This window comes from Crocodylus siamensis, chromosome 8 (assembly GCF_052110815.1).
Source record: "Crocodylus siamensis isolate JL-2025a chromosome 8, ASM5211081v1, whole genome shotgun sequence".
In the NCBI taxonomy this organism is placed as follows: domain Eukaryota; kingdom Metazoa; phylum Chordata; order Crocodylia; family Crocodylidae; genus Crocodylus; species Crocodylus siamensis.
Window position 1 is genome coordinate 73,583,006 of NC_143402.1, and position 15,095 is coordinate 73,598,100.

The 15,095-nt window shown below is 42.9% G+C and overlaps 1 protein-coding gene across 1 annotated transcript in view; it reads right to left on the reverse strand.

Moving 5' to 3' along the window:
* Positions 1–1,716: 1,716 nt before the first annotated feature.
* SMURF2 (SMAD specific E3 ubiquitin protein ligase 2) overlaps positions 1,717–15,095 on the reverse strand; it is a 101,103-nt gene continuing 87,724 nt past the window's right edge. Inside the window, exons 13-19 of the mRNA XM_090059575.1 lie at positions 13,492–13,606; positions 12,927–13,105; positions 12,204–12,341; positions 11,830–11,950; positions 8,979–9,180; positions 5,819–5,894; positions 1,717–5,517 (exon numbers count right to left, since the gene is read on the reverse strand). Coding sequence (XP_089915701.1) covers positions 5,418–5,517; positions 5,819–5,894; positions 8,979–9,180; positions 11,830–11,950; positions 12,204–12,341; positions 12,927–13,105; positions 13,492–13,606 — 931 coding nt within the window. The 3' untranslated portion in view covers positions 1,717–5,417. The remainder of the gene's footprint in view (positions 5,518–5,818; positions 5,895–8,978; positions 9,181–11,829; positions 11,951–12,203; positions 12,342–12,926; positions 13,106–13,491; positions 13,607–15,095) is intronic.

Sequence of the window (15,095 nt, forward strand, 5' to 3'; positions counted from 1 at the left end):
TATGAGTTACAATTGACAAACTTCTCAAAAAAATTTGACTGCAAGACTTAATGTAATTACAAAAGGGGAAAGCAGTGGTTCTTTGAGATAATGCCAGTTACTTAGGTTTGCTCTAGGAGAGGAAGTTAGAAAAGGGTTTCCAGTAAATCTGATGTGTAACTCTGTTGTTTCTTGTACTGCTGAATAAGGGAGGAGCGCACTGCACTGTACACAGCATTATGACGCACGGCATGTTACAGAAAGGTGTGTTCAGTAAGACTGCATTCTTGTGATACCTGTGCAGAATAGGTAACAAAGAAAGACTATACTCATTTGTGCCAAACGCTTCCTCTAAGGAGGTCTTCCTAAAGCAGTCTTGTTCACTCATGCTTCGAGCTCCAGTAGAACAATATTTACCAACGGATAAAACTGCTGGAACTTGCAGGCTTTTAATTACTTTCCAGAGGGCATATAAGTGTGCATTAAATCTCAAACTTAGTATTTCTGTATGCAGTTGCTATTGGGGTTGTAACAACTCCATTTGTATCGACCAGTTACAGTCTGCTGCCTTCCTTAGATTTTTGTGGATCTTTTCACCTCGTAAAGGCTTGCATATGGTTTGTGCAGGCTTTAAACAAGGCTTTCAAAACTTAACTGACTGCTGCACTGATCTGTTTGGCATGTGATAGTCTAGAACTGACTGTGAAGTAGTCAGACCTCGAACAGTGGAACTTTAAGTAATCTGCTAATTGAGAATCAGGAATGAAGCAGTAAATGTGATGTTTCAGGTCTTAAATTTAACTTGCAGTTCTGTGTTCCCCTTTCAACTGAGAATATTTCAAGTATGGAAGCTTTTAAAGTTTGCTGCTTGCAACCTACACCTCTGTTCTGTAGAGTTAGTGTTACCTCTGCTACTCAAATGCTTGGTCTGGGGGATCCACCTGCAAGTTCTAGCTGGAGCTCTGCTACACCGACCCTGTGTAATTACACAAGGTACGTGACCGGGTGCCTGAGGAGCCTAATTTGCTGAACATTGGTTTTGCCCCTGTAGCCTTCTACGGGGATGTCCTGGGCACTGCTACCTGTCAGTTAGGGAACAGTTCCCACAAACACAAGTGTCCTGTCAACAGGCCAGGTGATGGAAGGCTCTTGAGCACTTGTGAGAGTACTGAGGGCAGGTGTGCTACAGCTTTGGGGAAAGAGAGCATTGCATCTAACACATGTTAGTTTCCCTGACAAACTAAACCTACAGCAGTGATCTCCCTTTTGCCATAAAAGCCCAATTCACCAGAGCCATTCCAGATCATTGGAGTTTAAGACAGGCCACCTCCAGACTGTGACCCGGTAAAGCTATGCTTACTGCAGCTGAATGAAGCTAAAATAGTTACTGTCTGAGTTATCTATTTCTTTCTTCATCCACAAAGAATCTGGGTCAGCTGTGCTAGATCAAGCAGCAAAGACATGTACTCACTTACCTGTGCTTTGAGGCAGTGCTGTATGCAGGGCCTGCTATAAAAAGGCCGAGATACCTGGGAGACACCAGAATAAGGCAAGTTTCCTTATTCTTTCAGCGAAGTGCGCCACAACTGAGGGCCAAGCCCATGCTGTACGTATGAACATGTAACAAATATATTCTCCTCTAAAGGAGCTGACTCACTCAAAGCCTCTTGTTATTGTAAATCAATGTCAATATTTAATTAAAAACTTCAAACATTTTTTAAACCATTGATGCTGTGACAGTGCAAACAGCATACAATTTATTGCTCAACTTCTGCATGGGTACATACATTAAGTATTTAAAAACCATTTTATACAGATGTTTTGTTAAAGCTTATGTAACAGCTGGGTGAAAATACAATGGATATCAATGCTAAAACACTTTGTAATAAATACAATGGAAATGATAAACTAAAAACTGTCAGTTTGTGGAGGGGGAGTTACAACTGAAGATAACTAATTACAGCTATAGATAAAGCTCTAAAGATGTGGTAGAGCCAAAAGCCTACGACAGAGAATGTTAAGTACAACAAAGGGCACCTGTTAACTACATGGTGCAGTTTAAAATCTGAAGCAATGGGAGCATGCTACATTAAGCTGTAGGATGATGCATACTTATGAGAAAGAAGCAAAGCTTTTACTTCCATCCATGCAGCCAGTTTAAACGCACCAGAAGTTCAATATAAGTGTAGTGTTGTGGAACAAAACTAAAGAAGGGAAACTTGTGTGCTCTGGACTTTAGTACAATGCAAACATTTGGTAAAAATAAATCAGTTTAGGGAAACTGAATCTATGTGCAAAAAAAAAAAATTAGAATACATACTGTACAAAGCACCATTACAAAACTCTTTACACCGAGAAATTAAATCCTCTGAAACGCAACTGTGTACTGTATATTTGAAATCTACAAAATAGTCACTGTTCATATTAAACATTCATCATGAAAAGCAACAGCATGAAACCATGATGTGGCATTTCTCTAAAACAACTTTATGCAACTAAAGAATGGCTAAAGTAAAAGCCCGTACAAGGGACAAGTTGAAATAAATATTCACATTACTCATGGGGTGAAAGTCCCAGGTTCAATGCAACATTAGGCTTAGCACCTGTTTGAGGGAACTGACATGATTTTTGAGCTAAACTCTGATAGGCTGGCGCTTCTGCAGAACTTCACACAGTTTCTGAGCAGGCGGGGTGCTTTATTCAAAGCTCTCAATCACTCTGAAGCAAAAAGGCACTCAAAATACTTGGTATATTCATCAGCTGTCAAATATAGAGAAGTGTTATCTAGTCCTATGCATAATATTAGAAAATTTAAATTTACAATATCAGTCCCATGGGACTAGAAGGATTTTGCAACACCCCACCAAAATGCTTAACAGGAAAGCAACAGCCCTATCACTGTGCATTGGAATAACTGATGTACAATTCATTTTCTGCAAAGGGCAAGCCTATAAAATGCCCCTGGGGCATAGAAGGTGTGTGCCGTGTTTACTAGCCTGGGCAACTGGCTCGTGCAGAGAGTTTGCTATGAGGGGGTGTGCAGCTGAAGCAGCACTGGGAATTCACAGGAATAGGTACCAACAAAAGCTCCCGCAGTCCTGCAGCTCAGAAAATGTACGGGACTGCAGGGACCTAGAGTGGGGAAAGCCATGCTTGTGTCCTGCTGCAAGAAGCACTTACCCTTGTCCAGATGGAAACTGCAGGCAGGGTCACAACACCTTTGTTAGAGGGACAAGCTGCTCTTGTTCAGAAAACTCCAACAAGCGTGCCCAGGACAGAAGCACAAGACAGTGAAGCTGTCACTTCCACTGGCCAGCACTGTGGCCACAGCAGGACATTCCTGCTGCCCGGAGGAAGTCAGACAGTTCTGCCACACTCTGGTTTCCAGTCCATGAAATAACCAAAGGAATTCAGCTTGAGTGGCATCTTTGGGCAGCTTTAAAGGCAGCATTACCACCGCATCTGCATGAGCCCAAGCAGAGCTTAGCAAATGAGGGAGAGGGTCTAAGACGATTTCTTCCCAAGCAGATCTTTTGGCTTCAGGTGCAGATCCCTGAGCAGCCTCATCTCTTCACCAGCCAGCTCAGGTTGGTAAGCAAGTTCAGAAGAACAGCCCCACTGGAGAAACTGAGGGAGTATGTGGAGGTGAGCTACCAAATTCTCCCCACAGCTCCACAAATGAACCGTTGCCTTTTATTCCAATTCATAGTGCCTGTTCTAACTTACTTGCTAGGGCAGTCAGATTTGGCAGAAAAAAAATTTGTATGTTGAAAGGTTCCCAAAATATACAGCAATGGGTAAGGCCCATCAGCTAGTTCGTGGTAAAATGCAGGCTGCAAAGGAAATGGTCCTGTTTTCTTTTTTATTTTATTTCAGTACTCTTCATTGTTTCTCAGCAGCAGTGTAAACACAGTGCTGATTTCGGGGTCCAGGTTTAAAGAAACAAATCATAATACCGATTGAACAAAATTGAAAATCTCCTCTGCCAAGTGTCACTGTCCCCCTGCTTAGCAGGCAGAGACAGGTCAGGTACTTAGGTACCACTGCACACTTACTCAGGAGAATGCTAAAAAACCATTGTGCCGTGAGTAGCCTGACTTAGCTACACCCCATGAACAGAACGTGCTCAGCTGAACAGCTCAGAATTCCCAACCGCATTTCAAAATACAGTTCCCTCCACCGGTAGTGCATTATGTTCCCATTTGAACAGACCAACCCATGCTTTAACGCTTGCATATATATACTTTCAGCCCTAAAACCAACGACACTGTGCTTGAATGACCTCACTGTCAGAGCATATCGCACGCATGTTCAGCATTTACTATCTGAACTGGCTGCTTTTCCTTAGCTGTAACTTAAGCAAACTGATGTCACGAGAGCTAAACGAAGATGAAAAATGGTTTACCTGATAGGTCTTTAAAGACAACAAATACGCACTGCGAATTGGTTGCATGTGAACGTAAACTTTGGATGGCTGGGCAGATACGGACGATTCTGAAACATGAACCGATGAGCAGGCAGGTAGGTGGCTATCAACATCACCTCATCAGCAGCATGCTTTATGGAATTTGAAAACTGCAGCGTTTCCATTTTCAAGTGAAAGCAAACCAAAAATACTCTCAACAAGAGACTTGTTACAAAAATGCTTGTTTAAAAAAACTGAAATGACGAACTCCCTTCAAAAAAAGGGGCTACTCCACATTTAACACAATGTCCTGTACTAAATACAGTGTCAGTCACAGAGACTAGGAAATTTGCTTAAGGAATCGGACAACTGATATAAACAGGACCCCAAACTTCAGATCTGTAATCCATGCTTGAAAAATATAAAAAGCCCCATTTGGGTAACATTTAAGTTGAACTTACAATGCAGAATATAATGTTTCACTATAAGAAACGCAGTTAACTTGTAAGTGGCTTTAATTAAAAAGATTAATGATTCTTGTAGCCAATTTTATGCAAAGTTAGAATAATCCAAAATATTTTTCTTTTAAAAAATAGCAGGTATAGGCGCTGTTCAGTATCATACTTTTAACCAGGCTGAAAGGGACTTGTACCGACTGCCAACGTGGTGTCTTGGTATCTGTGAGAATAGAAATCAGGTAGGCAAATAGAATAGGTTACCTTTTACAAAAATAGTAGTAGTCTTTAAGTGTAGAATACTGCTTAACTGTTGAAATGTAGGAAAAGTCAGCATTCTAGGTGTTCAAGGTATTAGTTTTTAATAGCAGCTGAATGGTTCTATGACAAAAGCCACAGGACCCATTTTCTTGGAAAAATAAACAAACTCCAAAACTGTCCTTTCCCTCCCAGTGTCCTAGCGTAGAAAAGGGAAAGGTTTCCTGTATTTCAAGCATTTCTTGAGGCTTGGCTGGGGGGGAGGAGGGCTTTCCGGATGACAGGAGTATAAATAGAGTCCTAGGTAAGCCTGTGACGGGTCATTCCACAGCAAACCCACATGTTTCTTCAATGGCGGTTAGCAGCTTCTCATACAGCTTGTCGTAGCTTTCGTAGGGAGGAATGTCTATTCGATTAAAGCTGTGAACAGAAAGAAAGCAAAGCAACTTTAACTGTTTTCAGCTGCACCCAGAAATTCAAAGGTTGTGCAGGTCAGGGTTTGTCTGCACTACACCCACAAGTTTAGCTAACTCAAAAAGCTTTGGTAATACACATGCAACTTTTATGCTGTATTCCTGGCTTACGTTAGGGTGGCCAACGTTCACGAACAAAGCCAAAAGGGCAGGTGAGACAGGGCAAACAGCAATGGAAATGCACCGACCTATCCTTTATCTAAATGCTGCATTTTTCCCAGAAAATGGGATAAAATCACATGACTTACCAGGTATGAGCCTTCGGCAAGTTGTTGGTGCTGGCATCGATCTGGTGTATTGTGAACAGTCGCGGGCCTGCAGCACCTGCAGATCCAGTAAAGATGAAAGTTGATGCTGTGACATGGCACAACCCTGAGAGGCCACATGTGTAGCATTACCTATGCCCCTGCAGTGCTACAGAAAGCGAGTGCGCAGCCACTCCAACAGCTTGGGCACTACCAAGATGCTGAAAGGGCTACAGAAGCCAGGGCAGGGGTGGGGACAGGACTCATTAGACACTAACTGGTTCAGAGAGGCATGAGCTTTCCTAGGCAGCAGCCTAGTGCATCAGATGCTATGACTGGACCTGCAAAAAGAAGAGGTTTTGCTAGAAAGGAATGTCAATCCAAAGGAAAGGGATGGGGAGAGTGAAGGGATGCTGCTGAGAGAGGCTAAGGGTGGTTGAATAGAGCAAGGGTGGCTGACCTGCAGCACAAATACCACAAGCAGCCCCTGCGTATTGCATTCACCTGATGAGGGAGAGGGTTGTCAGCACAGCAGGGAGCAGAAAGGAGAGCAGCAGATCAGACAGGGAGCAGAAAGAGCAGCAAACGGGAGGGGAAGGAGACTGGAGTGGCATTCAGGGATGGTGTGGGGTGTCATTTCTGGTGTGGCATGGCCTGCCTCACTGGAACAGGGATATGGAAAGCAGCACACTGAGCGACACGGGGTAAAGAGCGGCACTCCTGGGTAGTTAAGTACGGGGTAAGAACCCACAGTCTGCTCCGACCACACGTCGCGCACTCCCGTCCGCAGACATTTCTGGTTCCACAGTTTCACATTCTAGTTGGTCTTTAACGCTTGTTGCTTAAGGACAGCTCCTTGCAAGAGGGGACAGGGGCACAGCTGGCTTGCTCCCTGGGCCCCTGCCTGGGGTGAGCTCCCACAGAGCCCTGCCGTGCTCAGCAGACCCGGAAGCCCTGTTGCTCACAATCAGCAAAGCCTGTACACCTGCAGCTCTGCACAGCCCTGGTTCAATTCATCTTTGCTGTCATCAGCCCTGGGGAACCTGGAGGGTTCACCTTTGAAGCAACTTCCCCCTCCAGCAAAGGGGTGGGATGCTTGTAACAGCCCCGCAGTGCTGCATTTTAAGTGTTACAAACTGCTGCGATACTTCATGGCACAACAGAGTCAGACAGCCAGTGTGTTAAAGGGCGAAGTCAGAAGGGAGTAAGAAAAGACCAGCAGCAGCAGCAGGGAGGGAGGGAGCACATCAGAGCAAGCAGGGAAAAGCCATTTCAACACTTGCCCTCAGACAGGTTCTGTTTCTTTCACACAGGCCTGACACGAGCAAGACTGTCCAAGCCAGTGAAAGAGATGCAATAGCAAGGCACTGATTAGCAGCAAGGAATATACACCACCTGGTCCACTCAGCCTGTGTCCGGGTGGGATGATGTCGGTTATGAGTGTGGTGGGGTGTGTTAGCGATAGTTGCACTCTATGACACTTAATACAGACGCAGTCATAGCAGTGCAATGTATTTCTCCCTCCCATACTGAACTGGACATGCTGGTGAAAACTGCCTCCATCTTGGGGACGTACCACTTCAGCTATTCTGAAATATTTAACACAGTACAACTTTGTGTAACCAAAGTCTCCACAGGCACAGCTGGCTTTGCGTGGGCCTCCTGACACCAGGAAACAGCATGGGATGCAAAACTCTAGTTGATTATACCAGGGAAGGAACATACAGTAATGGTAGTACTAGCAATCACCAACACAGCGTCACAAATTTATACAGTCTGTCATGCTGTGGCTTAATCATAAAGGATGAGTTAAGTGAATCTGTAGCTGCCTTCTGAGCTTATACAGCAACATGGAAAGCTTGAGCACACAAAAATGGAAGGCATCATCTATACCAGCGGGGGGCCAAACTTTCTGGCAGGCATGTACAAATTTGCCCAGAACCATCCCCATGTGCCACTCTCACCCCCTTCCCCTGCCTGATCTGCTGCAGATTGCCCACCCCTCTCCTATGCAGGTTTCAGCTGCTGTCACCAGCTGCATTTGCTTAAAGGTACTAAAGCTAATTAAACCTTAGTCTTGCACAGCAGTTCCCAAACTGTGGGTCACAACCCCAAACTGGGTCACAACATCAGCAGTTGGGGTTGGGCTCCCAGGCAGATAGGAGATGCCTTGGCTTGGCAGCTATGGCAGCACGGTGCTCCCCCCCACACCAGGTCCTGGCTGCTGGTTCACGAAGCCCCTGGGGGGGAGGGCAGCATGGGCTCTGCTCCAGGCCCACAGGGGAGGGAGGGAAGGAGGGAAAGGGGAGACCGGCTCAATGCTCCGCTCTGGCCACAGCAGCTGCTGTCGCCTTCAGTGGGCAACAAGTACGGCTTAGGTGCTGTTGGGGAGGGAGGGCAGGGGGCTGCAGGCCCTGGCCCTGGGGAAGTGGGGGCTGCGGGCTGGGAGTGAGAGGCACTGGCAAGGCCAGGCAGCTGTAGGTTGAAAGTAAATGGTAACAGTAGGGCTGGGGGTCAGGAGTGAGAAGTACCTGGAAGAGTGGGTAAATTTCTGTAAACAGTAATTGCTATCAGAGGGTTTTTGTTCAGCTGGAATCCAACCCGCCCATCTGCTAACGAAAATACTTCTAATCTTGAGAGATGCGGGAGAATCACTGAGGCCACTTTGGCACTGTCCATCTAGCAGTGCAGCTGACAGTCAAAGTCAGAGGCACTCCTGCAGAAAGGCACAGCTCCTACTGGAGCTCAAAAGCCACTGGCTAATGAGGCAGATTTTTTCTGTAGTTACTTCTTGTTTTTTTGGGCCGTGGAGTGAATGGTGGACAGCTGTAGAGGAGGTGAAGTATTGCAATGAAAATAAATTAAAAATCAGACTGTTAGGTGAAAAAGCTAGAGATTTGATTTCTAAAATTTACTTCAGTTAGTAAGAAACAGAAGTGCTTTTATAGGGGGAAAGAAGAGAGCAGTTTACAGCCAGGAGTCACCAGGGAATGGGCAGGCCAAGAGAGAAGAGCAAGTGAAACGTGATGCCAAAGAACAGCCATCAGACCACTGAAAGTCCCACTGCAAACCAACAGCCTTGTTTTCATGGAAGGTTTTTGAGGCAAGTCCCGTTCCTTCCCCATGTGCATCCAGTCTAAGTTGGTTCCAGCAGAACTTTTACCTTGTAATGCTTTAAAACCCTGCAGAGGCACTCTGGACGAGCCGGTCACAAACTGGAGTAATCGTGCTCTCCTCTCTTCATCAAAGAACTCCACAGCTTTCCAGAACCATTTCACAATGTTGCTGTCTGGGGTACAGTGTTTTAACCTAGTATTTGCCTTCCAGTCATTAACATCAATCTTTCCAAGTCCACAAATGATGAGCTGTTAATAATCATACACATTATCAGTGCTCAAAAGAAATTACATAATGCCTAACCATCAAAAGAAAACGCATGCTTAAAAACTTTCAAAATTTACTACCAATGAAAAGTTATAGCCTTGCTCTGGTTTTAAGAAATGTGGAATTACATCATTGTACTCTGTTGTAAAAAATATATATATATGTCACATGCAATCCATTTCTGAAATGTCAAATTCTAGCTTTTTTTCCAGCCAGAACAGCCCAGGTTCCTAAGCTTAGAACAAAAATAATTTACAGATCCTGAAAGTGTCCTGTGATTCCAGATGTACAAGTTCTACCTTCACCTTTGTGCATGCAAAGGTCTACCAAGTTTGATAAGACTTCTTCTGATGGGTAGCCCAGGGTGTAATTTGGCTTTCAGAATTCAATCATCTTCCCCCTCCCATTAAACAGTACTTTCTAGTAATACTTTTCCATCTCATACAGTTACAAAATGAACGAACAAGTAAAATATACTTTGAACTTCAAATGGAGTATAGCATCTGTCCTCTGCTTTCACAGAAAAATAGGGACAGAAGGGACCTTAGGAGGACATCTAATTCAACTCCCTGCTCAGGGTAAGATCATCCAAGTGTCTGTCTAACCTGCCCTTAAAAACTTCTAGAACGGTGATTTCACAGCCTAAGTAATCTGTTTCAGCACTTAACCACGCACCGTTAGAAAGTGCTTCCTAATAGTAAACCTACCATTTCCCTAATTGCAATTTAAGACTATTACTTTTGGTCCTGTCCCCCTTGGCCACTGAGAACTGTCTATTATTTATCACCCTGTTCACAACCACTCTTAAGATGTTTCAAGGGTGTTTCAAATCCCTGCTCAGTCTTCTCTTCCGGACTAAACCTTAGTTCTTCCAACCCTTCGTCATGAGTCTCATTTCCTAGGTCTTTAATCATTTTTGCTGCTCACTACTGGATTCGCCACATGTTGATCTCATCTTCTTGAAACACAGGGCCCAAAATAGGAAACTCAAGATGAGGCCTCCCCAGTGCCAAGTAGAGCTGAAGAGCCACTTCCCTTGACTTGCAGGTGACATTTTTGTTAATACAATGCATTATGCTGTTGACTTTTTATTTTTTATTGTTTTTGCAACAAGAGCACTTGTTAACTCATATTCTACTTAGAGTCTACTGTAGCTCCAACTTTATGCAATACTACAGTCTAATAATTCATTCCTCAGTTTGTTTTTGTGCATTTGCTTGTTCTATGCTAAATGCAGGACTTTGTATTTGTCCTACATGAATTTCATTCAATTCATTTCATACCGGTTTTCCCATTTATCAATGTAATTCTAGACCAAAATCCTCTAAATGTTGTTGCATCTTAAATAATAACTTCCATGTTGTGAACATCTATGTATGCATCATTACTGCACCTGAACACGTATAGTGAGTAGCCACAACTAAGTCCCTACTTGATTTCATGGAGTTTCTGGTATTCTCCCTTTCCACAGCTAAAAATTCCATTTGATTTTTCATCACTTTGGGGATGGGTGGCTTGCTTTGTTTTCTGGAAGGTTGTTGTGCAGATGGTAGCATCAATCTTCTGAAATGTTTGCCAAGAGCAAGGTTTTGCAGCATTTGTGAAATAAGATCATACTTTGGACTTGCCATTTCCTCCACCAAAAACCCTTCATCCCCTTTCCTCAGGCAGCAGTTAAAAGACTATTTTGGATTTCGCTGTCTGATCTGCTCAAAGTCTAACAGCAGAAGAGACAGGTTGTCACTGTATACTCTGTGATGACATCTCTAGCAAAGAACACAAAAGAAAGTGTGAGTAGTTCTCACTTTAGCCATTTTATAAGCCAGCACACTCACAATGGCTCAGAAGATGTGGACAATCACTGCAGGGCAAGAGAGAAAGCCCAGATGTAGATCTTATATCCAATTTAAGTTTTTAAAAATGTTAAACTCTGTTCACTTGTCCTTAAGGGGTGCTCTATTCAGCATGACATTCTTCTCTGTGCATATGGTACAGCATACGGTGGTAGTGCCAGGTAGTGTTTCTTTAAAAGGTATGCACCTTTTCCTACACCAGGGCTGTTCAACTTCTAAGTCAGGTGAGAGCCCTGGGGCCACAGATCCACCCTTTACGGACTACCAGTGAGACAGCCCTATCCTACTCTGCAAAGTAACTTGAGAAAATTGTAGATACCCTGATCCGAAATCATCTGTTGAACAAAGTACAAGAGAGGTATCCCCATCCTACGTAACCTGTCAGAACTGACCAGAAGAAAAGTGGCATCTTCCACAATAGCTGTCCTATCTAGCCTCCTATAAGTCATTAGCAAAGTCAACACAAACAAAAGGACAAACTTGAACACTGCTCAACCCAATAGCATCAGACAAATCACAGGAGAGAAAGCTGCTCAGCTGACAAACCCAGCTACTGATTTTGTACGAGACGGACAGAATGGAGGATGTCAGAGAAATCAGCCTCAGAAATTCCAGGGCCTGAATGACCTTTTGTGTTAACTGTATTTCTTGTAACACTGCACCTGCAAAACCCCAAAAGCACAAGGGAGGCAACTTATCATGTTACTTAGTCTCAGAAGAATGCATCAACCTTTTATTGTTACACTTGACGACATAACACAACAGTAATGTACTGACCTCTAGCTCTTTCTCATCAAATGTCTTCAGCAGATGTTGTGGGATTACTTCATTAAATCCCTTCTGCAGGGCCAGAAACTGTGCTTCAATTCCTCGTAAAAATCGCCAGTTTACATAAAGCCTGTAAGCAAGTGCAAATGTTCTGGGTGGAAAATACATTCAAGCACAATAACCCTGCAGTTTGTCCAGCCAAAGAAACAAAGTTACTGACAGCAATTCAGCACAACAAAGCTACTGTACTGGACTTCCAAAAATACGGGGCACTGCCTATTGGTTCAAACAAGCCAAAAATCACACCTAGGGGAAGCTTAGTGGGGGGAAAAATCCCACCACATCACCCAGAAAACTCTGTTTGAAAAACTGATGATTAATACCTGACATATTCTTTCTTATTTTCCTCTGTGACAGGGATGCTTTTGCCGTTCGGTTTCAGTTCATGCTGAATAATTTCCCCATAAGCATTGTGTTCCACACAAAATGTATGGTCCAAGACTCCCGTAATGTCATTCTCACTTGGGGGAAGAAACAAGCAGAGAGTTCAGTGAAGATGTTCTCTACAACTGCATTACACACACAAACACACACTTATGAGACATGTCAATTTAATTTTCAATCAGATTTCCTTTCAAACTATTCATCAGGAGCTTAATTCCCAAACAGCCTATTACTGTTTTGTTATTGTTAAATTATGCACAACAACACTATTAACTTTTTCAGTGTCACATGTTTAAGCAACATGCTACTGCTATTTAGCATTCAACATGATCAGCAAATGCAAAAAGTTATAATTTGGAAAAGTTAAGTCTAGTGACTAACAAAATGCAATCTGCATTCAATATTATTTTCACACACGTTCACGTCTAAGCTGAAATCCCTCCTTTTTTTTTTTTAAATAAAAATTGTATACATTAGAAATGCATGCTGTAAAACCAGTTGCCTTAGTAGAGAGCATGTGGAACACAGAATAATTTAATTTTATTCCAACCAAATTTAAATGAATGAATTACACACTAACTCAGAGGGCATACTAAATATTATTGTAATTATGAAATGTGCATACTAAATATTATTGTAATTATAAAATGTGCAATACATACAGTATCCACACTAAACTGTTATGAAGATCTGGGTCAACCAATTCCATATCATCCAAAGTAATTGGCTTCCCTAACAACTGCTTATAGAAAGGCAACGTGAAGCCCCCATCAATATAATGTCCATGAAACACAGCCATCCCCATAATCCGTCCAACAAAATGGAAATACGATAAGTGTTCCTGGAATTGAAAGACAAATGCAATCAACTTATTAGACTTCCCAAGAGAACATTTGCTGAATTTCAAACTCAAGAAGCAGGACCTTACTATCAAAAAGTTCTAAACATCAGTTCCCCACAGTCCTGAGATTTTGCTGCTAAGCGCCAAGACAACTTGATTTTGTGATTTCCACTGAGAAATGCCAACACTTGGCACCAAGATTAAGGAGAAATATTTCATATTCTTTCCTCTACTCACAGTGGTATAAAAGGACTATGTTAACTGTACAAAATCCACTTCTAGCAATACTAACACGAGAATTAGATAAAGTCTTAAGAATACCCAACATTTAACAACATTTCTGGGCCACAAGAAAGATGATTTACAGAAGATGTCACTGTCCATACCGGGTTAACTGCAGAGTCTGGATTGATTTGCAGTGTGTAGATATCATCTCGGGAATACTGGAAGAGGCCGTAATATGGATTCAGCATTTCATGTGATAACAGGTAGAGCCATTCCCTGGAGGAACAAAATAATTTACCTTAAGTTGTAGGCAAACATTTCTATACCAAGAAACTATGCAAAACTTAAGGTTTTCAACTTTAATATTCACAATGAACAACAAGAAATGAAACTAAAGCCATATTTAGACGAGCAGAAAGCATCCATTACCTGAAAACTGGCTGACTTCCCAGCTGTCCAAGCATTTTTTTTCCTCCCAATCTCACTTACTCTCAGAGTTTCTGCTTCTGTTTCTCCTTCTTAGGCATTATACAGTTAAGACAAAGTTGTACTGTGTGTATTCTACTCACTGTAGAGCATTGCCGTTTGTCAGTCTACTGAATATAGCCATTACCTGAAGGTCTTTACGTTGCAGGCTGCAATTTAAAGTGCTAAATAAATTTGCTCTGATTGGTAAATATTAGTTTAAGAAGGCGGAAAACATCCATAATATTTCACACTGCCCCTTTACTTTGCTCCTTTGACTGCCCAACAAAGGAGAGGGTGGATGACCCAGGGCATGCTGACTGAAAGCCAGGCTGGAAAATAGACTAGTTGATGGCTAGAAAATGCCATCATATGACATGCGTCAATTCTAGTTTTGCAACATCATTCTGCTACAACTTCTGGTTTAAATCCTAAAATTCTTCTAATCTTCAAAGCTAACTTTAAGCACCAGAAATTGCACTTCTATATTTTAGAAGGGATGGGCATATTCGTATTTACAATCATATTACAGAAGCCTCAGTAATACTTTTTCATGTGTTACAACGCTTGTAGCTATTTTCCCCAAAATACTGACTTTTTATTATTTTTTTTTAAACACACACACAAATCATAGACCACTAATTAACTTTACGTCCCAACTCTAGTAAACGCTAATGTTTTATTTTAAATCCTAGTCAAGGCTTTATATTTAAAACTACAATATTAGGCTCATTTTTGTTACCAAAGATTTACCACAAAATAGAGTCCTTTATGGTGTAAATGCTCAGTGATCTAATGCTGGAAACGGATGTAGCCTTTGTGTAACCACAAGAAGGTTTATGGCGGCACAAAGCCCAAACAGACCTTCATATCCCTTGTGCCACAAATGCCCCAAAGGGTGCCTGCAATGTAGGTGGTAAAATTTGCGCTACTTTTTGTGGCAGACATCTGCTTCCATTACGGGTGGAAAGCATGGGCAGTCTGCACTCTCCAGTCACTTTGGACAGGCCCTCCCAGGGCTTCAGGGGCCCAATCCTGCTTGCCCTGGGAATTTCCCTGCAAGATCAAGCCCAAGATGCCATGGGAGTGCATGCCTGGGTTTCTGGGCTTGCAGAACCCAGGGATCCCACAGTAGAGGATACTCTGGGCTTGCACATCACACTGCCCTGCCCTGACTCGGGACAATGGGCAATGTCTGCATCACCCAATGAAGCAGGCCAGCTGTGCCACTACACACCTCAGCACAGCTGGTCCTGCTCCAAGGACAGCATCTGTCTATAGCCTAATTTCACTAACCAGA